General features: G+C 36.8%; 1 protein-coding gene across 3 annotated transcripts; it reads left to right on the top strand.

Moving 5' to 3' along the window:
* The first annotated feature begins 14,341 nt into the window (after positions 1-14,341).
* LOC113117405 (neurexin-3a-beta) lies at positions 14,342-25,156 on the top strand. Of its 3 annotated transcripts, none has more exons than XM_026286046.1 (2): positions 14,342-14,448; positions 23,908-25,156. In XM_026286046.1, the coding sequence occupies exons 1-2, from the start codon at positions 14,376-14,378 to the stop codon at positions 24,831-24,833; spliced, it is 999 nt and encodes a 332-aa protein (XP_026141831.1). In that variant the 5' UTR covers positions 14,342-14,375; the 3' UTR covers positions 24,834-25,156. The 3 variants fall into 3 exon arrangements, with proteins under 3 accessions (XP_026141831.1, XP_026141833.1, XP_026141832.1); XM_026286048.1 differs by having other exon boundaries at positions 14,360-14,439; positions 24,220-25,156; XM_026286047.1 differs by having other exon boundaries at positions 14,361-14,439.
* The last annotated feature ends 529 nt before the right edge of the window (positions 25,157-25,685 follow it).

Raw genomic sequence — 25,685 nt, forward strand, 5'->3', positions numbered from 1 at the left:
TTTTATTATTATTATTTTATTATTATTATTATTTTTTCCAACGTCTCGGGGGCTTTTGGGGCCCTTAACGTGCTTAAAAAGTCTTGAAAATTGGCACACAGATTGGAACCTGCGGCCATTAGGGCCGGGCAGAGACTGATACACGGGCGTGGCACAGGGGCTCTACAGCGCCCCTGGAATATGGAGGGCCATATATCATACATTCTTGCTCGTAGACGAATGAAACTCGGTACACATATAAATCTCATCAATCCAAACAACTTTTGTATTGCATATCATAGGCTCCGCCCAACAGGAAGTTGGCTATTTAGGGTTTAGTATTCAAATTTTTCGTCAAAGTTGTGGGAGGCTTTTGGGGTCCTTAACATACTCAAAAACTCTTGAAAATTTGCGCACACTTTGGAATCTGTGGCCTTTAGGAGCCTGCAGAGGCTGGGACCCGGGCGTGGCACAGGGGCTCTACGGCGCCCCCTGGAACACAGTCAGAAATGTTGATGTATAGCTCACACATACTTGCACATATTCATATGAATCTCAGTACACATATAGATCTCATCGTGCCGAACAACTTTCGTATTGCATGTCATAGGCTCCACCCAACAGGAAGGTCCAGCTATTTAGAGTTATGTAAAAAGCGCATGCTCTGGAATTTGAAATACTTGTCATAGGTTTTTTTCTCGATTGCCGCCAAACTTGGTCAACATGATCTCAAGACACTGGGGATGAAAAATTGCCAGGGGATTTTGATATCTCGAACGGTTTGCTCGTGGCGAGGCGTTGAAATTATGGCGAGAAATGAGAAACAGGAAGTGTCTAATACCGTCCACATACATTTCCTGATTTTAATCAAACTTCATCAGATTATTCGTTGTATGATGTCGATCGCATATATGTGACTATTAGGAGTCAAAGTTATAGCGCCACCAACTGGCAGAAGGAAGTTTGTCATTTTCAAAATGATTTGAATTCAGCATCTTATTATTACTCGATTTGCTTCAAACTTCATCAGAATAATGTTAAAACACAGCCGATATAAATCTGCAAGGGGGATATTGATATCTAAAAAATTGTTGGCGTGGCAACATGTCAAACTGGAATACTTCTCAGGTGATTTTGAGGCAAATAACATACTTAGAATTTCACAAAACTCTGAACACACATCAGTATTTCTGATAGGAACTTAAATTGTGAATGGATTTTGGATAGCTTGAATGGTTTTGCCGTGGTGATTTTTTAAAATGACCTTACAAAGGGAATCATTATTGTATTTTTAAATTGCAGCTTCCAAACACGTCAAAGAATTTTTTCATACAGATGAAAAAGTCATTCTGAGGAAATATGCATAGTTTAACGACTTTACAACACTGTATGGATAACAGAAAATTAAAAAACTGTCAGACATCTCATCTCACTCTGTCCCTCTGTTTTAGTATAAGTGCTTCAGACTTCCATTGTCTGAGAGAAATAGCGCCCCTACAGGTTCAATTCCCGAACTTTTACTTTCACTTTTAAATCGGTTAAAAATACAAATAAATACTTAGATTTAATTCACACTGACAAGCTAAACCAACATATCTGATTATTACCGGTTCAGGGCTCATGGATAAATTATTTCTGGCCAGAGATACGTGAGAAATAGGAGAGATGAATCACCGCTGTGACCACCAGCGTCTGGAGTAAAGAGCTCAGAAAAAACGAATTTATTCCTGTTTTAAAGCTTTTAAAAATAAATTATTACAGCGATATCACACAATCAACCAATTAGAACACACCAAGAGCTAAATTCAGATGTTTTTGAACTGTTTGTGTGAAAATGAAATATTTGTGGCTGCCTATCTGAAATCACGCCTCCGATCAGCGCGTACAGTGTCGAGCTCAAAACAAACGAATTTATTCTTGTTTAAGAGCTTTTTTAAATAAAATATTACCACAAATGCACACAATAAACCCATTGTAACACTACAAGAGCTAAATGCAGGTGTTTGTGACCTGTTTAAGTGTGCAAGACTATTTGAAAGCGCGACTGGCAGAATAACATATCTCTCGAGCTGCAGGTTTCTGTCTTTCGTCGTACGAACGAACACATAACGGACAAGATTATTTCAAAACACATTATAGCTTGGCGACTATAAACGAAAACAGCCACGTGAACATAAACTGGATCTACTGGATTTGAATATTAAAGTGACCACATTTACCACTTGCTTCTGTCTTCAATTTTAATCTATATAAAAAAGGAAACTCATTCGACTTGGCTGCTTTTTTAATCTGTGCGTATTTATTTATTTACCTTTTTATACATTTTGTATAATTTCATAGCTTGTGTATTACAATTATGAAAACAAAAATAAATTTAGCCACTCACATAGAAATAGCTTAGGCCTTAACCTTTTTCTGTCAGTTTTAGGGATTTTTAAAAATCCTAAAAAAAACTTATTTGTGCTGCAAATAATAATTTCAAACTCATTTGATACTGACCTATGACATCCTGTGACATTATATTTATTTGAATTTACATAATCTCATAGATGTAACAGTAAATCTGTTCAGCTCACAGATCAATACTAAGCTGTAATGCAAGCAGAACTTTCACAAATGCTTATGAGTCATTTAAGGATTTGATAACACTGTAAAATAATGTCTAATTTGTTAACATTAGCAAATTCATTGATAACACTTTATAATAACTGCACTCATTAGTAAATAGTCAGTTCATGCTTTATAAAGCCTTGTCCCAATATTAATAGTCAGTAGTAAGCAGTTTATAAATACAGCTATAAATAGCTTGTCCTTGGTTTATAAGCACATTTATTAAAAAGGAGAGTAAAGGGTCAGTTATCTTCCTATGAAAAATAAAAGATAAAAATAAACAAACAACAACACAGATTGATACAGATCTCAGAAATTTTATTGTGGATTTATGATAAAATCAGCCTGTAAATGAATTCATACTCCTCCTCATACTACTCCATACTCCTTTTTCAACATGATGCCAATATACTGAGATGTTAAATTGTGAATGGGTTTAGGATAGCTTAAATGGTGTTGCCATAGAGATTTATTAAAGTAACATAAAAAATACAATAGTTATTTTACTATATCTTTAAAATTTTTCATTCTAACTCTTCATAATTTTTTTATATAAGTAGAAGTCCTCATTTGAAGGAAGCACAGTAAGTTTCATAGCTTTATCATTTTCAAGAGCCAGCATAAAATTAAAACTATCATAACTTATAAATCAAGCTTGCAATTCTTAGTACCTATAATGGCCACCAGAGGGAGCTATAGGATTACTTTTAAATAATTATTGGAGAAACGAGTATGATTTAAATAATTTATAGAAATCTTTCAAATAAAATAATATGTATTTTAGGAATTTTACTGATAAAATGACCCTCACTTAATTAGAATAACAAGCTGAAGTATTGTGAACTGTATATTAAGAATAATTCTTAATAGGCTTTATGGACAGATACGTTTTAAGTGACTCTTGAAGGTTCAGCACCACATCCTCTTTTACCACTGTTTAAAGAATTAATCTTACAGAACAGGTGTGAATGAATTTTGGATAGCTTGAATGGTTTTGTCGTGGTGATTTTTTGAAATAATCGTAAAAAAGGAACCAGTAAAAAAAAGTGCAGCTTCTAAACACTTCAAAAAAATGTACACATAGAAGACAAGTCATTCTGAGGAAATATGCATAGTTTCATGACTATACAACATTATATGGATGACAGAAAATTAAAAAACATACATCTGATGTCACTCTGTCCCTCTGTCACTGTGTGTGTGTGTTTGTGTGTGTTTTAAGTGAATTAGGTGTGAAACTATCAGTGAGCATTTAGTCTCCAGCGCCAACATTTTAAACAACTGCCACTTTCCTGGAGTCTCAGAATTACAATGTGTCAGGTTCTGAGAGATCTAAGATTCCAAAAAATTATTTAATTAGAATACCATGAAGTATTGTGAAATACTATATATTAAGACTTTATATATAGGCTTAATGAACAGATTAGAGTGACTCGTGAAGGACCAGCACCACCTTCTCTTGTCCGATGGTTTGAGGAATATATCTTCCAGAATCCGGGATTAAGATTTAGGAGCTCATTTTTATTCCACCTCCTTTCCTGAAAGTCTGTCTTGCAGAATTGACTAAAAATTAATCTTCACATTAATTCCTAATTCTTTTGCAATTCTTTTGTCAGTTCTTCTTGACCTGTTTTTCTCTTCCAGCTTTCCTGGACTATTGTATAGCACTCATAAATGATTAAATAAAAAATAATGGTAGTTATTAAGATTGATATGGTTTGGAATTGGTAAAATGTGCTTGGAAAAAAATCACAATAAAACAATTTTTAATGTTTAAGTTTGGAATATTAACTGACATGAATGAATGCTATATAAATATTGTTCATGTTAACATAATGTTTATAAATGAAATCTTATTGTAAAGTGTTACTAAAGTTATATATATATATATATATATTGTTCTGTGAATGTGATTTTAAAGTCTAGATGATTCGGATTAACCCTTTAACTGCCATATCAAGTTCAAGTTCTAGTTCAAGTTCAATTTATTTGTATAGCGCATTTACAACAGCCTCCTGGCTGACCAAAGTGCTTTAACATAAGAGCAAGAATATTACACATACATAAAAATAGACCAGACAAAAAATTTAAAACCACCCATTTCAAAATGTAGCATAACACAGTAGTCAGTACACTAAGGAAAATAAAAAAGTTTTTAGCAAAGATTTAAAAATAGACAAGGAAGGGGCCAGTCTGATCTCTAAAGGCAGGGTATTCCAGAGTCGTGGCCCAGCCACTGCAAATGCACGCTCCCCTCTACGCTCCCCTCTATCCTTTAAAACCTCACTGCCAGAGGGATATTGTGAATGCATGTGCCCGCTGGGCACAGTTTACCTGATGCCACCGGGGTGGTGATGGCATTGGTGGCTTGAGCCCGCCATCGCTGCTTGCAGCTATATTTATTATTCTTCTTCTTCTTCTCCCGAATGAATCGCATTTTTGAGGGCTTTAACATGCTCAAAAAGTCATGAAACTTTGCACATGCGTCAAACCTGGTGAAAATTTTCGTCTGATATAGGATTCAGAAGAGGGTGTGGCAAAATGGCTCGACAGCGCCACCTATACCAAGAAAATCAACAGCCTTCCAGCTATGTTTCACGTACATGCACGAAAATTGGCACACATATGTAACACACCAATACCTACAAAAAAGACTCTTGGAGCGAAATTCTAAACCCAACAGGAAGTCGGTTATTTTTAATATTATGAGCATATTTTGTGTAATTTTGGTCATTTCCATGTGTTGTATTTTAACGAACTCCTCCTAGAGAGTTCTTCAAATCAACACCAAATTTGGTATGCCTAATCTAAAGGCCTTTGTGATGTTAAATTGCGAAGATCTTGAGTTTTCGTTGAAGGGCGTGTCCGTGGCGGCCTGGCGAATTTCGATGATTCGCCATGAAAAATGAAGTTGCTATAACTCACACATACAATGTCCAATCCGCCCCAAACTTCACATGTTTGATGAGACTCCGAACCTGAACAGATTGACATGCCCATAGTCAGTTATAGTCATAGCGCCACCTATTGGCAACAGGAAGTGACATATTTTACGCTGCGACGAACTACTCCTAGAAATTTTATGACATCAATGTATTTTTTGTGGTCAGTCTAATCTAAAGGCCTGTGCGATGTTCAGTTGTGAAGATCTTGAGTTTTCGTTAAAAGGCTTGTTCATGGCGCCACGACGAAGTTCGATGTCTCGCCATGGGAATAAAAGATGTTATAACTCAGGCATAAAATGTCCGATCTTCCCCAAACTTCACATGTGTGATAAGAGTCCTGGCCGGAACAGATCTGCAGGCCAATATTCCACCGGGTGTGGCAGAATGGCTCGATAGCGCCACCTATACACTTTCAACGGAGTGCGCCTCGAGCTATGTTTCACGTACATGTACAAAAATTGGTACACACATGTAACTCACCAATATCTACAAAAAAGTCTCTTGGTACGAAATCCAAATCCCAACAGGAAGTCGGTTATTTTGAATTACCCTTCAAAATTGGTGTTGTTTTTGCCATTTTCAGGGGTTGTACTTTAACGAACTCCTCCTAGAGATTTATTCAGATCAACACCAAACTTGGTCAGTGTAATCTAAAGCCACTTGCGATGTTAAATTGTGAAGGACTTGAGGTTTCGTTAAAGGGCGTGTCCATGGCGGCCTGACAAATTTCGATGTTTCGCCATTAAAAAAGAAGTTGATGTTACTCAGACATACAATGTCCAATCTGCCCCAAACTTCACATGTTGGATGAGACTCTTGACCTGAACAGATCGACATGCTCATATTCAGTTATAGTCATAGCGCCACCTGTTGGCAACAGGGAGTGACATATTTTACACTGTGACAGACTATTTCTAGAAATTTTATGACATCAATGTCTTTTTTGTGATCAGTCTAATCTAAAGACCTGTGTGATGTTTAGTTGTGAAGATCTTGAGTTTTTGTCAAAAGGCGTGTCCATGGCGCCGTGACGAAGTTCGATGTCTTGCCATGGGAATAAAAGATGTTATAACTCAGGCATAAAATGTCCGATCTTCCCCAAACTTCACGTGTGTGATAAGGGTCCTGGCCTGAACACATATGAAGACAAATATTCCATTGGGTGTGGCAAAATGGCTCGATAGCGCCACCTATACACTTTCAACGGAGTGCATATGCACTTTCAACGGAGTGTGCCTCGAGCTATGTTTCACGTACATGTACAAAAATCGGTACACACATGTAACACACCAATACCTACAGAAAAGTCTCTTGGTACGAAATCCGAATCCCAACAGGAAGTCAGTTATTTAGAATTTTCTCTGCAAAATTGGTGTTGTTTTTGCCATTTTCAGGGGTTGTACTTTAACTAACTCCTCCTAGAGATTTATTCAGATCTTCACCAAACTTGGTCAGTGTAATCTAAAGGCCTTTGCATTGTTAAATTGCGAAGATCTTGAGGTTTCGTTAAAGGACGTGTCCATGGCGGCCTGACAAATTTTGATATATTGCGATGAAAAGGAAGTTGCTGTAACTCAGACATACAATGTCCAATCTGCGCCAAACTTCACATGTTAGTTAAGACTTCTGCCCTTAACAGATCTACATGCCCATATTCAGTTATAGTAATAGCTCCACCTGCTGGCAACAGGAAGTGACATGTTTTAGGCTGCGACAAACTGCTCCTATAATTTTTTTGAGATTAACATATATTTTGTGGTCAGTCTAATCTAAACGCCTGTGCAATGTTAACTTTTGGAGATCTTGAGTTTTTGTTAAAGGGTGTTTCCATGGCGCCATGACAAAATTTGATGTCTTGCCACAGCAAGAGAAGTTGTTGTAACTCAAGCATAAAATGTTCAATCTTCCCCAAACTTCACATGTTTGATAAAAGTCCTGGCCTGATCACATCTGAAGACCAATATTCCATTATAATGATAGCGCCACCTGCTGGCAACAGGAAGATTGGCACATATATGGGATATACTTTGATATATTCAACTTATAATTAGGACATTAAATGCATATTTCTCAACGTTCACCTTTTTACTAAAGCCACACGATGGCGGTGAGCCCGGGTGCGAGGGCCCGTTCATCGCTGCTTGCAGCTTTAATTATTATTATTCTTCTTCTTCTTCTTCTTCTTCTTCTCCCGAATGAATCGCATTTTTGAGGGCTTTAACATGCTCAAAAAGTCATGAAACTTTGCACACTCGTCAAACCTGGTGAAAATTTTCGTCTGATATAGGATTCAGAAGAGGGTGTGGCAAAATGGCTCGACAGCGCCACCTATACCAAGAAAATCAACAGCCTTCCAGCTATGTTTCACGTACATGCACGAAAATTGGCACACATATGTAACACACCAATACCTACAAAAAAGACTCTTGGAGCGAAATTCTAAACCCAACAGGAAGTCGGTTATTTTTAATATTATGAGCATATTTTGTGTAATTTTGGTCATTTCCATGTGTTGTATTTTAACGAACTCCTCCTAGAGAGTTCTTCAAATCAACACCAAATTTGGTATGCCTAATCTAAAGGCCTTTGCGATGTTAAATTGCGAAGATCCTGACTTTTCGTTGAAGGGCGTGTCCGTGGCGGCCTGGCGAATTTCGATGATTCGCCATGAAAAATGAAGTTGCTATAACTCACACATACAATGACCAATCTGCCCCAAACTTCACATGTTTGATGAGACTCCGAAGCTGAACAGATTGACATGCCCATATTCAGTTATAGTCATAGCGCCACCTATTGGCAACAGGAAGTGACATATTTTACGCTGCGACGAACTACTCCTAGAAATTTTATGACATCAATGTCTTTTTTGTGGTCAGTCTAATCTAAAGGCCTGTGCGATGTTCAGTTGTGAAGATCTTGAGTTTTCGTTAAAAGGCTTGTTCATGGCGCCGCGACGAAGTTCGATGTCTCGCCATGCGAATAAAAGATGTTATAACTCAGGCATAAGATGTCCGATCTTCCCCAAACTTCACATGTGTGATAAGAGTCCTGGCCTGAACAGATCTTCAGGCCAATATTCCACTGGGTGTGGCAGAATGGCTCTATAGCGCCACCTATACACTTTCAACGGAGTGCGCCTCGAGCTATGTTTCACGTACATGTACAAAAATTGGTACACACATGTAACACTCCAATACCTACAAAAAAGTCTCTTGGTACGAAATCCGGATCCCAACAGGAAGTCGGTTATTTTGAATTTTCCCTTCAAAATTGCTGTTGTTTTTGCCATTTTCAGGGGTTGTACTTTAACGAACTCCTCCTAGAGATTTATTCAGATCAACACCAAACTTGGTCAGTGTAATCTAAAGCCCTTTGCGATAATAAATTGCGAAGGACTTGAGGTTTCGTTAAAGGGCGGGTCCATGGCGGCCTGACAAATTTCGATGTTTCGCCATGAAAAAGGAAGTTGCTGTAACTCAGACATACAATGTCCAATCTGCCCCAAACTTCACATGTTGGATAAGACTCTTGACCTGAACAGATCTACATGCCAATATTCAGTTATAGTCATAGCGCCACCTATTGGCAACAGGAAGTTACATATTTTACACTGCGACAAACTACTCCTAGAAATTTTATGACATCAATGTCTTTTTTGTGGTCAGTCTAATCTAAAGACCTGTGTGATGTTTAGTTGTGAAGATCTTGAGTTTTTGTTAAAAGGTGTGTCCATGGCGCCGTGATGAAGTTCAATGTCTCGCCATGGGAATAAAAGATGTTATAACTCAGGCATAAAATGTCCGATCTTGCCCAAACTTCACTTGTGTGATAAGGGTCCTGGCCTGGACAGATCTGAAGGCCAATATTCCATCGAGTGTGGCAAAATGGCTCAATAGCGCCACCTATACACTTTCAACGGAGTGCGTATACACTTTAAACGGAGTGCGCCTTGAGCTATGTTTCACGTACATGTACAAAAATCGGTACACATATGTAACACACCAATATCTACCAATATCTCTTGGTACGAAGTCCGAATCCCAACAGGAAGTCAGTTATTTGGAATTTTCTCTGCAAAATTAGTGTTGTTTTTGCCATTTTCAGGGGTTGTACTTTAACGAACTCCTCCTAGATATTTATTCAGATCAACACCAAACTTGGTCAGTGTAATCTAAAGCCTTTTGCGATCTTAAATTGCGAAGATCTTGAGGTTTCGTTAAAGGGCGTGTCCATGGCGGCCTGACAAATTTCATTGTTTCGCCATGAAATAGGATGTTGTTGTAACTCAGGCATAAAATGTCCAATCCTCCCCAAACCTCACATGTTTGATAAAAGTCCTGCCCTGAACACATCTGAAGGCCAATATTCCATTATAATGATAGCGCCACCTGCTGGCAACAGGAAGATTGGCACATATATGGAATAAACATTGATATATTCTACTTATATTTATGAGTTAAAACGCATATTTCTCACCGTTCACCTATTAACTAAAGCCACTCGCTGCCGGTGAGCCCGGGTGCGAGGGCCCGTTCATCGCTGCTTGCAGCTTTAATTTTTATTATTATTGCAGACTAGCCAGCTTTTGATGAAGTCCAGCCTTTGGTAACAGTCACAAATGAGTTTATCTCAGAAGGGCTGCTCTCCACAGTAATCAAAGGAGCAGCTAAATACAGTGACAGCTTTACATGTATATACTGCATATATGCAATGGTGTCCAAAATGCTGAGAAAACTAGTGAAAATGCCTCTGTTTTACATTTATTTATAGTTTTACCTTTTTACCTATTAACAACAAATTGTTCACATTTGTTTCAAATTTCAGTCATTTTCAGTTTTGTTAACATTACAAATGACTCTTATTTTGCACAAACAGGCTCTTTTTGCTCATATCTGCAGTCAGTCCACTCTGATTTCTGTGAATTCACAGAAGCTCCAGGGTGAAAATACAAGCCTGTCTATAATGACCTTTACCTTGTCAAGGTAGAATAATCAGATTTCACTCTTTGCCTCAGCAGGCCAGCAGACAGCTCACTAAAACTCAATACACAGCAGAGCTGCTCACTTTCAACAGGCCAGACGAATAACAGGTCCAAAGGGCCCTGTCATCTGAAGCTATGTAGTCCTCATCCTGTACAGCTGTATAGTCAGCTATTATTCAATATAAAGTGCAAGCAAGCCATAGACTTTAGTCAGAGCAGACACCATATTTAATCTGATGTGAACAGAAGTGAGACTGTGAGAGTTCATTCAATATGTCAAACTGTTGCGTACGTGGAAGTTGATAATTCAATCGATAAAACTGAAATGTCTTTCCACAAGTTTTCAGTGGATTTAAAACTTAAGAAAATATGTATTATGAATATGTGACACGGCTGCACTATTTTAAGGTACACAACAGTGAAGCATACTAAACTTATGTCCCTATCATTTTCATTTGTAGGTCAGTATCATTGTGGTGTTTACTAAATCGGTAATTTTAACTGGTTTGATTTCAGGATCCATAATAATTTATACTGCAAAATGAAACAGTAAAATTAATATTCTGCATATTTCCCACACATTTGTTTTTCTAAATGTCTCTTTACTCTCATCAGTGTTATTTACATCATCTGAAAGCTGAATAAATAAACGTTCCATTGATGTATGGTTTGTTAGGATCAGACAATATGTGGTCGAGATACAACTATTAGAAAATCTGGAAATCTGAGGATGCAAAAAAAAAAAAATATTAAGAAAATCACATTTAAAGTTGTCCAAATGAAGTTCTTAGCGATGCATATTACTAATTAAAAATTAAGTTTTGATATATTTACGGTACAAATTTTACTAAACATCTTCACTGAGCATGATCTAATGATTTTTGGCATAAAATAAAAAATTATAATTTTGACCCATACAATTTTTAGTTTTAAAAATGAGAATAAAAATTAAAATGTGAAATGTTTTTTTTTTTTTTTAATAAACAAACAATTTAATTAACATAAACGTGTTCTGTGGTTTTAGGGTTATTTTTACTTTTAATAATCCTGATTCTCAGAATCTAATAAATTCAATGCACAAAATAAAAATAGTCAATGTAATCTGGGTTATATGATCTTTTACCTTCTTTATGATTATTTTTGAGCAATTTAAAATTGTTAATTAGTAATTATAAATGGTTTAGAACCTGTTCAGTTCAGGTGCCAAAGCTTGTTGTTGAAATTATAATCATGGCATTTTTTAACACTTTATTGAATGACATAACAAAATATGTTTTTTTTTATTATTATTAATTGTCTTTAAATAATGTATAATTTCCTTAAGACTGAAAATAAATTGATCGGATTTAACCGGATTTGCTTATCTGTCCGACACCATGAAGCATTACACTCTCGGCTTTGAGAAGAGTGAAGAACAAGCTAATCTTCCAGGAGTTCAATATTAAGTTCCAGTCACTGTCAGACTGGGCGTGAGAGAAGGAGGGGAAAAGATTAGGCTCTTCAGCACAGATGAACGTTAAAGGCTTAAATGCCTCCAAAACACATTCTCACATTGTTAATATATGGATTAGTCCATTTTCTCCTTCCCAACAGAAGTATCAATATAAGAGTATCAAATGACATAATGCAGCAGCTCTCCACTGCATTCTAGGCCCGTCTCAACGTTGAGCTCGTGTTTTTGTATAAGAGGATATGAAGAGCGGCTTCGGAGATATTCAGTGCTTCTAAATGATTCCAGGATCTGTACCTGTGCATTAGTCTGCGTGTATTCATAGACATACATATTCAAGGCGGCTATTGTGTCAGTAACGTTTTCATACCGAATACCAACCACGGGTTCTGTTTCGGAGCGGTTTATGAGATTAAATGCTGTCGTTCAAGGAAGAAACCTGAAATAATTTCACATTTTCTCCGCAATCAGTCAATTACGTTTCTCATTGCTTTCTGCATCTGTGATATCCTCCTCCTCTTTCAGTCACGAAGATGAGTTGTTTGCCACACTAAATATAAATTCAATGAATAATTTTCTATTCACATAGAGCGATATTCCACACCCCGCCAGTGTGAAGCACCACCTCTGCCCAGCCTGATGTGCATTTGAATGGAATGGATTTTTCATACCAAAACTAGGAGAAAAAAAGAAGCTCTTTTTTTTTCTCCAACAAAGTCCACCAAGAATATAGAGTGAAAACATTTTATTATTCCATCAAACCCAATCATATTTATGACCCTGCGCTTTCCATTGCTCCCTGTGTTATTTAAAATCTCCTAAACCTGGTCTACGGCGGTACTTATTTTGCTCCACATTCTAATCTGCTCCTAATAAAGACATGCCAAGCAGAGGGTGTGAAAAACGAGCTCACCGCAGCGGTTGGCATGAGTGAGGGAGAGTGCTGGGGATAAATCAGAGCGGGAGACGTTGGAGACACACAGATAATCTCAGAGTGCCGCTGTGTGTTTGGTCCTCTCCTCTCAGCGGCGGTGATATACAGTGATGGGAAATCCATGCCGGCTCTCCAAAGGGCGAGATGGAGGTGACTCGTATAAATGTTTGACGTGAGCGGTTTTTCAAAATAAAAGTTTGGAATTAACACCCGAGATGAGCTAAGCAAACTCATTCACTGTCTGTCACCGGTGAATTAATGTTTATTGACGGGGAAATAATGACACTGACTTACGAGCCGGCTTACGTGAGGCTTACTCTGTTCCAGCAGAGCTCCTCAGAAACTTCTGGCATTTATTAAATTCCCTAAATCTCAGACTCATTGCATATTCATTTTTGAAATATTGTGGCTAATTTGATTATGCTTTCAGCTGCTAATAAGAGCGTGGTACTCTCATCTCCATTCAGAGGGAATAGTTCTCCCAAAAATTCAACTCCACCTTCATTTTGTTCTAAATCTATGTATTATTTATTAATTAACTTACTTATTTTACGTACTTATTTCAGTGTTTACTTATTTCTTGAAAAACAAACTTTGTATATTTTGGTCCATATGGAAAGTGTTGTATGGTATTTTTATTTTTTATTTTTTTATATACATTTAATTAATGTATATAAGACACAATTAAATGTGTGTGTGTGTGTATGTTTGTATTATTTTTTGTTAATTTAAGTTGTTGTAATGGAAATTACGATCCATGTTTTATCTTCATAATGTTTGACAAATAAAATAGTGTTACAAAAATATCTACAAAAGTATTTTTCTGACTATAAGTCGCACCTGAGTATAAGTCGCATCAGTCCAAAAATACGTCATGATGAGGAAAAAAAACATATATAAGTCGCACTGGACTATAAGTCACATTTATTTAGAACCAAGAGAAAACATTACCGTCTCCAGCCGCGAGAGGGCGCTCTATGTTTTCAGTGTATGCTATAGGAGCACTGAGCAGCATAGAGCGCCCTCTCGCGGCTGGAGATGGTAATGTTTTCTCTTGGTTCTTGTCTCTTAGTTCATTTCTCTTGGTTCATGTCAAATTAATTTTGATAAATAAGTCGCACCTGACTATAAGTTGCAGGACCAGCCAAACTATTAAAAAAGTGTTACTTATAGTCCGGAAAATACGGTACTTATTTCTTGTTATTTACAATTTTTATATTTCTTTCAGTCTGTCCTTGTTTTCTTCTTCTTCTTCTTTTGAAGGCCTTCTTGGATGTTTTTGTGCCATGCACACCACATATTTTTGTCAAAATCAGTGCACAAAAATGCATCTGGGCTTATACAATATATTAGAAACTTTATTTAAAAAGGTTCTTTTACATGATGGTGGTGCAGTCTAATGCATTCAAGTCTCTCTTTTGTTTGTCTGTTGTCCTGTTTGTGTGTTTCGCCGTATTATAGACCACAGATGACATGGTCTCCTCCGCCGAATGCTCCAGCGACGACGAGGACTTTGCTGAGTGCGAAGGACATGCAGGTGGGCTAGGTCAGTTGAATTTTGCTTGCCTCTGTGTGGTGGCCTTTCATTTGCAACTGAGGATCAGATCCTCAAAGCATCGCCTCCCCCCATGGATAGAAAAAGTGTAACTTCCTTTTCCAATCCAACCCATGTACACCAATATAGAGACATGAATATATTAGGAAATCTTTAGAAACATTCTAAACAAAACATAAATAGGAATGGATTTCTAATGCTTAGTCTATTCAGTAGCCTTGAATCAGAGCTAATGTCAAATCATTCCCCTCAAACTTTTATAACGAGCTACACTTGGCCATGGGGTTTTCCGAAGTGGTTAACATGGTCACACTGATTACTAATTTTGTCCCCAGTGCCAATTATGATTGCATATGTACAAAATTAGTACAGAAAAGTGACATGTTCTCTGCATTGATGCTTCAAAATGTATCATACTGAGGTTTCTTTGCCATGTGATAGTGGACTGCATTTTGGCACATGATACATTTTGAGATTTCTCTTGAACTTTGCTTTCGGCCTTATAGTAGAGTGATATCTATCAGATTAATTGCTGTTCAAGCAGTCCTTTCGATTCCTTTCTGTTTCCTCATTTCAAGAGGCTTGATTTAAGTTAACTTGTTGTAATAGAGAACAGATATCATCGAATTTCTGTGTACCAATTTTTGTTTTGTGCCGTTATGCTTATTTTTAACTATATCATTTTGCCTCAGTGTGAACAAGTTGTTCTGCTAATATTTTCCAACCCAAATATGAAAAATACAATTCAGTGATTAGATTGATAGTGAGAAAGAGAGAGATTTGTGAGAAGTTGGGTATTGGCAAAAAAATAAAAAATAAATACAAAACCTAATTGTAGCTTTGAGAAAACAGTCTGTCATGTCTTTTGTGAAATATGCAATTTTTTGGATTGGAGTTATAGATAATTGAAAATGTATGATTCCGGCCAGAGAGGTCAAATGAATCTCATTAGAATTTGAGTAAAACCCTACCACTTACAATAATTGGGTGTTTCTTTAACTTTGGGCACTTTTATATCCAAGGGGTTGATTTTTATTAAAATGAACAGATTTCAAAGTTTTTTCGATGGCATGAAGGTCACAATAAAATGTATTACATCAAGTCTTTTTACCATACTTTCATCATTTAGTTTGATGCTTTTATAATATATTTTATTGTTTTTCAAAAGTAGCTAAATAATCATAAACATCTAATCAATAAATATCTGCATGAATTATTTACTTAATTATTTAATTGATTGAAGTAAATATTATACCCAAATATGTCTTATTTATTGATTGCACCACAAAATGCTATGAAATGCATTATGTCATATGAAATATCAGGCTATAACTTGGTTACAAATTACTGCAAGTAAACTAGAAAACATATTTAAAAAGCCAGATGTGCCCCTAGTTAAACAAACACCCAATTTCATATTTTCCATGTCGGAAAGCGACCAGCGCACAACATGAAGCACAGTGTGCCATCAGATGATTTCCAGAGGCCAAAGCCATTTCATGGCCTGTTAGTTTTATCTACTGGCCTGGAATGAGCACGCTGTCTTTCATCACAGAAAGGCGCATGTTTATTGTGCTCCATTCATTGGATGAAAATGCATACGTTTAAGTTTTCATGCAGACATGACAGGCTAGTGATCTGCTCTGTTTGCCTGTTCTGACCCTCTGCAATTCTCTCAAATGTCAATGCCAATTTCTTCCAAATGACATTCATCAGTTCAGCGGTTTGAGAACAATATCCATCTTTCTGGAATCTTTATGTACTCATAAAGAAAGCTATTGGCAGGGTCCCAATCATCCAGTCACGTTTACACAGAAATTCATGCCATTCTAACCTCTACATCAGTTGATGTGAAGCTGCATGAGACATTACCGCTGCAGGGGTGCGTCCTCATATTCGGCGTGTGTTCTGTGCCGCATGCGTGGGGTACTTCCCCTTGATTTGTCCTCTTAATTTCATGAGCTTGTTCGTGGTCGATGTTATTTCTGCTGAAGTCCTCATCTATTTCCCAGCTTTCCAAAAGCAACATTCCTGTCATCTCGCCTCATCTTGTTCCGCATGATATTTTGGTGTTGAAATCGATTTTCTTCCTCCATTTTTCTCAAGCATCTGTACCATCTGAGCTTGACCTTGAACATTGCCATTTTAAATTAACAAAGCGAGTAACAGGCAACAAAATCTTTTCTTGCCATCCAAAGACTTTTTAGAGCTCAAGCATTGATGTAATCTTAAGAAAGTTGTGTTTTAAGAATGTCCAGCATCCTTGAACGCCCCTGTCCTCTCTTCCTCCTCACCTGACTGAGCCGGTCTGCATATGAAGTCGTTTTTTTGAATGCAGATGGCACAGAAAGAGTTTTATTGCCACAAACCAAGCGCTTCTCAATGTCATGCTTTCTTAAGCAGTCATTTGTGGCATGTAATATGGTACTGTAGCTGCCAGTCAGAGACATTTTCCAGACTATTCTCTCATTATTCAGTGCATGGCACCATTTTCACCATCAGACTAACCTCAGTGCTCTGCTGTACTGTATGTATGAGCCAGTTTCAACAAAGCATCATACCGCAAGCTTATGGTTGCAAAGATCTCCGCTGCATTTCCTGTACCAAATTGTGTTCCTGTCTATCAACTTGTCTGTCTTGACGTGTTGTCATGTGATTCTGTTCTCTGTTTGTAAAAAATGGTTGGGTTTTCCCCTTTATCCCCTATCTGGAATTCCATAGGAGGGCTTGTGCTGATTAATGATACGCTTCCGAATCATTCCCTATTCCGTAATCATTCCTTATTTCTCTGCACACAGGCCTCATTATTTTAAAGTTCATGCTTGCATGCAAACCAAAAAAGTTATATTTCCGTTATGTAAAGTTGCGGATGTATTTTTAGAAAGCTGTAAATAAACCCCACACATTTTGTTTATTCTGAAACACTAAACGGGGCTCATTTTCAGAGTGTTCAAATTATTTGTTAGTACAGTATTTCCTTTTGAATAAGACTAAAGGTGAAATGAATTAGGAATCGAGGGCAAGGAGCCTCCAGAGACTCAATTATCTGTTTGACAGAAGCATCTCTCACTCTTATAGTTTATGGTACAGTTTTTATTTGCAGGATTGGGTCAGTGTGATGTACTAATATTAAAGTTTCATTGCAGATTTGTGTTGGCATGTAGTGTAATACTAATCAGTTCTAAAGAGCAAAGTTCTACACTAGAACTTCTACTCTTTCCGAGTGTGGTTTGTTCAGGCTTATCACTGTCTCATATTGAGGCTTTTGATTAAATAATTACGGATAATTAACCAGGAATTAACAAGCTCCAGTTTTGCTTCACAGTGATAGCAATTTATTTGTTTCTGCTAAAAAAAATAAAAAAGTCTCATGATTGTTCTGTCATTAATAAAACATCAGTTCAAAACAGATAAAGATGAATATAGAATGAGATGGGTCATTCCTGTAAACAGTACCTTTTGAGCTCTGTAACTTTTGTAATAATAATAATAAAAAAATAATAATAATATATAAATTCTACTAAAGGGCTTAGCAGACTTTCAGAAATATGGTCAAGCTCAACAAATGTAAACAGAAAATGGAAATAAAAGTTGTTTTTCAGAGAAGGAATTGAGTGTAACTGCTTATAGCTCGAGGGCTTTAACTTTTTAATTATCATTAATGTTTTAAAGTGAGACTAAAACCACAATCATTATAGAATGAATGTCATTTTGTTAGTTAGATTATGACTAACATTGACTAATATGATTCCCTTTTTTTTTTTTTTTTTAGCTATGATGAGTTCATTGTTGTATCCATTATGTTACAATGAAATATGCACTGCCATTCAAAAGTTTCTGGTCAGTATTTTATTTTATTTAAAAGAAATTAATACTTTTAATTAGCAAATATGACAGTGAAGACATTTTATAATGGTAAAAAATATTTCTAAACGCTGTTCTTTTGAAATTTCATCAAAGAACCGTTTAGATGAAAATGTATCACAGTTTCCACAAAAAAAATAATTAAGCCCCATGTTCATTAACTGCATTGGAAGAATGACCCAAGAAACATTTTTTCATTCTCTGATCACCTTCATGTTGTTTAAAACCAGTATTAAAGACAAAATTACAACTATTTTCCTTAAAAGTGGTTCATTAGAAGACTTCTAAAGCCATATAATAACTTTTTCTGTAATATATAGATCAAAATGAGACTTAACTAAATATGGCTCCTATGAAGTCAATGTGAAATATGCTGTGTCTCTGAATTGCATTTGTAGGACTCATTTCTCTTCCTAACACGAACACCAGATGGCATTATATACTGCACTCCTGATTCACAATACTTAGAAATTCCCAAAAGATGCATATGTAATGAGCTGAATTTCACTTATTTACCTGATTCATGCAGATATCTACTTTTTAAGAATAACTGTAGCTTGTTTTGTCATGCTGATAAGACAGAGGCGAGCGTCTTTTTAGACTCAAAAGCAATTAGATGCCGTTAGAATGCAGGAAACAAATAAATAACTAAAAAACGGTAGAACAAAGGAAAGAATGGTCCAGATTAGAGAGCCAGTATTGCTTGGCCCCATCCTGTGCCAAGAGAGAGGGAGTTGTTTTTATCACAGGCCTGCAGGTAGCCGTTTAGCATTGGAGCTCCTGTTTAATTACCTATCCATAATAGTGCAACCAGAGATAAGAACACACTAGATACACCTCTTGTGTTAGAAGAGTTTTGAATAGTCTCACTTTGCAGTTAATACTCGATGCGTTACAGTGTTTGCATTCTAACGTGGCACCTTACCGCACAGATGTACGCTTTTGTCAGGAGCCCGTCAGTCGATTTAATGTGTAGATGTGAATTATTAACAGAATGTGTGTCAGTCTGGTTTTACCAAGAACGATGAAAGTTAAAATGATACACCACAACAATAATTTCCAATAGTTTTCATCCACCTATTTTTATGTACATTTCGGATTATCGCATAAAAAATGCTGGATGGAAACACCACCAAGAAATGTGCATAAAAAAGTTATGCACACAACTGGGTAGGATAATTTTTTTTATCCGATAAGAAAAAATGTGCATAAACTATGATGGAAACACATTTAGCGAATAAATTCCACAATGCGCATTGAAAAGGTAATGTGACTTTGCATTATGCGATGATAAACTGACTAACCAGTGGACCAATCTCAACCAGAGCATCTACATGTTGCTCGTTTAGAAATGTATTTCTGTATAATTACAGTCTTACATGACTGTGTTTCCAAAAAGCAGGCATTCACCGCTAAAAGCAATAACCGCATTTATTGTGTTACGTCTGCTCTCTCTGAAGCGAAATTATTTATTACATATGAAAATTATTATATTCAGTGGATTCCCCTAGGTTTCTTAGAGATATTTAAGATTTAAGATATTTGAAATGTGTCGTTTTTGTTCTCTTGTTGGATGGAAACGGTGCTTTATTCGCAAATGTTTTATGCGATTTTAAGCGCATCTTTGAATGGAAACATAGCTACTGGTATATATTGTTGGATAAAATAAATATTGCCAGTTTCAATATATGGCAAGTAATCATTTAAAGTGTCACATATATTGACACATTGTTCTAATTTATCAATCAAAAGGAAGTCAAACTGACAGTTAAACTGACAAATTACAGTATATAAAGGAGTATTACATATTTTATGAATCTTATACTTTCATTCATCACTGCTTTAGCCAATGGTACTAGTCATTGTGTGGTTTCATTGCATTAAAATGTTTTTTAAGGGGAATTTATTAGTTAATTTCTATTAGAAAGGAATGTATAGATTTTAGATGATTAGGTTATGTTTTAATGTAATATTTCATAAGTTAATACCGTTCGCACTAAAGTTTTCAGAGTTTATTTCTATTTTCTATAGAAGTCATCTATCTTGAACCCTCTTGTGGAATTCCTCAGTCAGTACTCTGCTGCTTTTGAACCAAAGTCTGTGGGTACCGTCCATGAATACGAGATTGAATGACTTTACCGATATAAAAAAAAAAAAACAAGGAATCTGCTCTGTATTTTCCAACAGTGTGCCACGAAATACAAACAGACAAACATCTGTGACCTACAGGCCCTGGTTAAAAGGCTTCTTTGACCTCGCTTAACCTTTGATGTCTGATTTGACCCCCCAGCTTGCTGTGTTGTTCGTCTACTCTCCCTAAATGCAACTTACTTTACGCATGCGTCAACATCTTGCAGTAAAAAAACTTAACCCATTTTCAGCCAATTTTCCTCTCTCTTTGACATACATCCAGACTGCACGCCTGTTACATGTTTAAAACTAACAATGACAGATATATTTGTCTTTGGGTCACATGACAGAGGAAGCAGTTGTCTGTTAAACTGTCCCTCTCGATTGTGTCTGTTTTATAGTTTGTGCATCTGGTTGTAGTGTGTGAAAATTAGAATTGCTTTGTTCTTTCGTCTCTGGGAATTTTGTCTTTTTAGTTTACACACTCAAATCAATTTCATTTTTTTTTTTTTTTTTGTTGGTTACCATTTTTTGACTAGCTGAATTTTTGGGTTCAAAATTAGTGGTGAAATTTTGACTAGATGTGAATATCAAATCACAATTATCATTCATTTGGTAACGTGTTTTGATTTTTGGTCTTCTTTTTTTAGATTTGGAACTAATTCAGTGACAATTCCATGTGCTCACGGTGATAAATCATCAAAATCATTTTCAAATCACAAGAATCACATCAAGAACAAAACTGCACCGCCTCAAATGCAAAAACAACCCAATTTGATTAAAAAAAGCAAATAAATAACAAAAAAGGCACATGATGGTCAATGAAAAGGTTCCAGATCTTGATAGACTTCTTGTTTTTTCAAATTTTGAGAGTTGATCTTGATGAACAATTGACGTTTTAAGAATGTTTCAAAACTGCATGGCGAAGAAGTTGCAGTTTAGGGTTTGTCAGATTGTCAGTGTTAGAGTTTTGTTCTTTTTCGTAGATGGGCATGTATATGCTCATTGTTTGTATATCCCCATCCCTTCCTTACAGCCAAAAACGTTAATGCTGCCCGACCGCTTCGTACTGCCTATACATGGACATGGCAACTGACTTACACAATCACCCCCATCATCATCTCCTATGTAGTATGTTCATAGGTCCAATTCCCTTGTCACAACCCCTCCCCCTTCCTCCCCCCTCTAGCTATGGTAAAATATGTACAGTCATCCATTCACTCAAACCTAAAGATTAAAACCAATCTAAGCAAAAAGTTTAATTACTAGAATGTAGATATTTATTTAACAATAACAAAAAAAAAAAATGCGATGTAAATCAAAGGCTCAAATATGTACAGTTTTTGTAAGAAAACTGGATTATATATCAAAGTAACAACAAAAGAGAATAATGGTGAAGTTTATTTTTCATGTTATGTGGTGTGGATGTATGTGTTGTTGCCTCCCTGTACTCTCTCATGTGGGAAACAAAAATATATATCTAACCAGAAACACGATGACAGTCATTTTGTTTGCACAAAGAAAAAACCTGTCCAAGAACATTCTTACACAACTTTCTTTTGTACGTTTTTTTTTTCTTCATGCCAAAATCATGCGGGCAATTTGTTGACGTAAGTTGACAACAAAATTATGATATGCTTATGTGTTTATGTTTCTAATATATATGCCATTTATGCTTGTTTAAATTATGAATATAATTAGATAAAGAATTTCTTGTCTCGATTTGCTAAATGATATTGTTGATGTTTATATTGCCTGTTTGTCAGTACTGTATTGTGTGCTATGACTAGTTATTAAGAACTTATGGTATTGGCTTTGGTTTAGTTTTGTTGTAATTAAAGTCTGCCTCTTTTAAGTTCTTTTGGTTTTGAATTTTATTTTTATGCAAGTTTTACTACAAACCTGATGGCAGTTTTATCTTTCATTTGCAATGACAGTCTGAATACCTAGCAGGTGGAAAGCAAAAACAAACCTCTATGAAATTGAACTTTTTTGTTTTTGTTGCGGGGCAGATACACCAAATTGTTTTTCTTCTAGTATTAGAATCCCTCCTTCCTTTCTGAATAGCAACACGTTACAACTACACAAAGAACTGGCCGTCTTACTGCTACTGTACTGCAGCATTTTAACATACAGAAAGCAGCATTCATTGTATTCCTTATTACTCAGATTTAGTTATTACTTATTACGGATTAAATTTAGCAATTGCTTACTACTTATATTAAAGCCTTGTATTTGGGAAATCAACTATATTCAATAGATAATTAGAGAAATCATTCAGATGTCATTGCATTATGGAGACAGTAGCTGCCATTAGGAGGTCATTCAAAAGGCAAGAGTCAGTTCACTGCTGGGGAGCCACATCTTCCATCACACACGTGTATATATAGAGAGAGAAAGAGAGATGTTTTTCTACAAAAATATGCAAGCTGTTGACATTGTTTCACTTCTTATAAAACAGATGAAACCATCATAAGGTGAGACTTTATAGCTTATATAATGATTTTCTTATATGTTATTTCTTCTGACAATAGGAAATTATTCCTTCATACCCTTTTTTATTTTTATTATGCCAAAATAATATAATATTTCGTATGTATATTTTTACGATAAGGATGCAATCCAGTAAGTTACAGCATTTATTAGTCTTTGATTCATGTTAATTTGTATATTGTTTATTACTAGTTCATGTTGAAAGACATGAGCTAATCCCAACACATGCAACTTTTACGTTAAAAAGTTTTAAATGTTTTAGTAGAAATGTATATTATAGTATTGTTAGCTAGAGCTGTGATACTAAATCGATGCATCGCAATTCGTGGATTGATTCTGAGATTTTTTCGAATGCATCGAAATTCTTTCTGAAATCAATTCTGAGCTCAGTTTTTAATTTTTAACCACACAATTAAATGCTTATGAAGAAGAGTGCTTGTGCACTTTATGACACAAAGATTAATGTAAAAACAGCCCATTGTGAACACCCTTTTAATGTGCTTCACATTTTTTGATTACTTTAGGTTCAAGTGTGTAAGGAATTGGAAGCAAGCGGAGTATGACTGTTTCTAAAGCATGCAGTGCCATTTGTTTTTAAAACTAAACTCGGGATCGATTAGAGAGAAAATCACGATGCATTCGGAAAATCTCAGAATTGGTGCAGAATAATTAACTTCATCATGCGTCGATTTATTTTCCCAGCCATATTGTTAGTTCATGTTAATCATTCACGCGCAACTTCAAATATCTCGCAAACCAGCTCACCCACAAAGACCTGTCAAGTCCTTTTGATGCCAACTTATATTCATTTATGTTCGATATTGTTTCGCTTTTGTCTTTTATTTTTGTTTCGTTTTTTTTTTTACGTTTTTTTTTTTTTGTTGTACATTCTGCCTTGTATCCGTTAGTGTTTTTTAACCAGTTTTCGAGACTAACTTGCCTCGTGTCTGTGTTCAATTTTAGGAGGTGAATTAGTTTTCCCAGTACTTGTAAAGGATCCCTTAGAGCTCCCCTCTGTAGCCACTCGTACACCCTCCATCCCCTTTCCCCCAACCCTCCGCCCCCACCTCACCATTATTGAGACCACCAAAGAGTCCCTGTCCATGGCCACTGAGGCGGGGGTACCTTGCTTGTCGGACCGAGGCAGCGATGATTGTGATGATGATGATGATGATGGCTTGATGATATCTGGGTATGGCTCTGGGGAAGCATACGACTCTAACCTGCCCCCTACTGATGATGAAGATTTTTACACCACCTTCTCCTTGGTAACAGATAAGACCTTGTCTTCGTCGACCTTTGAAGGTGGCTACAAAGCTCACGCGCCTAAGTGGGGATCCAAGGACTTTAGACCTAACAAAGTCTCCGATTCTGGTAGGACTACTACCACGTCTTTTTCCCCCAAGCTGAGCCGCTCCACAACCACGTCCACGCCACCCAAACTGCCCGCGGGCAAAATGAATCACAGGGAGCTAAAGCCCCAGCCCGACATAGTCTTGCTTCCATTGCCCACTTCCTATGAGGTAGACAACACAAAGCTGAAGAGCCCATTAATAACCTCCCCCATGTTCCGTAATGTACCCACAGCAATCCCCACGGAGCCGGGCATCAGGCGGGTTCCGGGGGCCTCCGAGGTGGTCCGTGAATCTAGCAGCACCACCGGAATGGTCGTTGGGATAGTTGCCGCTGCCGCTTTGTGCATCCTAATTCTGCTGTACGCCATGTATAAGTACAGAAACAGGGACGAGGGATCCTACCAAGTGGACGAGACCAGGAATTACATAACCAACTCAGCGCAGAGCAATGGAGCAGTCATGAAGGACAAGCAGCAGAGCACGAAAAGCGGCAACAAGAAACAGAAAAACAAGGACAAGGAGTACTACGTGTGAGAATGTCGCCCGTTGCTTTGACAGAACTTTGAGCTGTTGGGCGCTGCGCCGAGGGCGACAGGAGCCGAACCCCGGCGCCGCGCCGAGAAGGCGAACTCTGATGTAAACTGTACCATAAAGCACACTTACAACTGTAAGCATACCGCAAAGGTAAAATAGCAAACATTAGTGACCTTATTCCTCTATCTGGTCGGAGACGTTATCAGTGTAGAATATTCCACAGCTACATCATAATCCTAAGTGACTTTTAGAGGTATGTGAACCTTGGCGTAAATCTTGTTTTACTTTTCTTTTGTAACTCTGTAAAAAAAAAAAAAAGAAAATTTAAAAAGAGGAGAACGTTTCAAGCATGTAAGAGACACATAGTGCTGACGTCTGTTACGAAAGTGGGACCCAAAAAATGTTGTTCACGCGAAAAAAGGACTCCTGCCAACAAAATAAATAAATGAAGAAATATATATGAATATATATATATATAAATTCTATATATGAGAAATTTGTATTGTTTATATACATTACATGTGGTGTCTTATCATTTTTTGCTCTTTGCAAAAAGAAGAAAAACACGATGTAATAAACGAAGACCGGTCACAGAGGCTCTGACAGCACTGCACTGTTATGATTTCCAGCCGAAACTGATCATACTAATTGTACAACCAACTGTAATATTGCAAATGTGTGAGTTTCCAGAAAGACAGTGACGTTTCCTTGTCTCAGTAAAGCGACTGATTGTAGTGCATGCCATGCCATCCTTCGCTTTGATCATGTCCGCCCACCGGGCCGATCCGATCACCAGATAGACCTCTCGTCCCTCAAAGCGACTCAACAAGGAAACGGGCCGCAGATTGGAAC

Source organism: Carassius auratus, chromosome 17, assembly GCF_003368295.1.
Source record: "Carassius auratus strain Wakin chromosome 17, ASM336829v1, whole genome shotgun sequence".
Lineage (NCBI taxonomy): Eukaryota > Metazoa > Chordata > Actinopteri > Cypriniformes > Cyprinidae > Carassius > Carassius auratus.

Bases quoted from the DNA above. Each gene is read 5' to 3' on its own strand.
- LOC113117405 (XM_026286046.1), top strand. From the start codon at position 14,376: ATGGTCTCCTCCGCCGAATGCTCCAGCGACGACGAGGACTTTGCTGAG. The intron at 14,449-23,907 runs GTCAGTTGAATT...GTTCAATTTTAG, and splicing joins AGGACATGCAGGTGGGCTAG to GAGGTGAATTAGTTTTCCCA.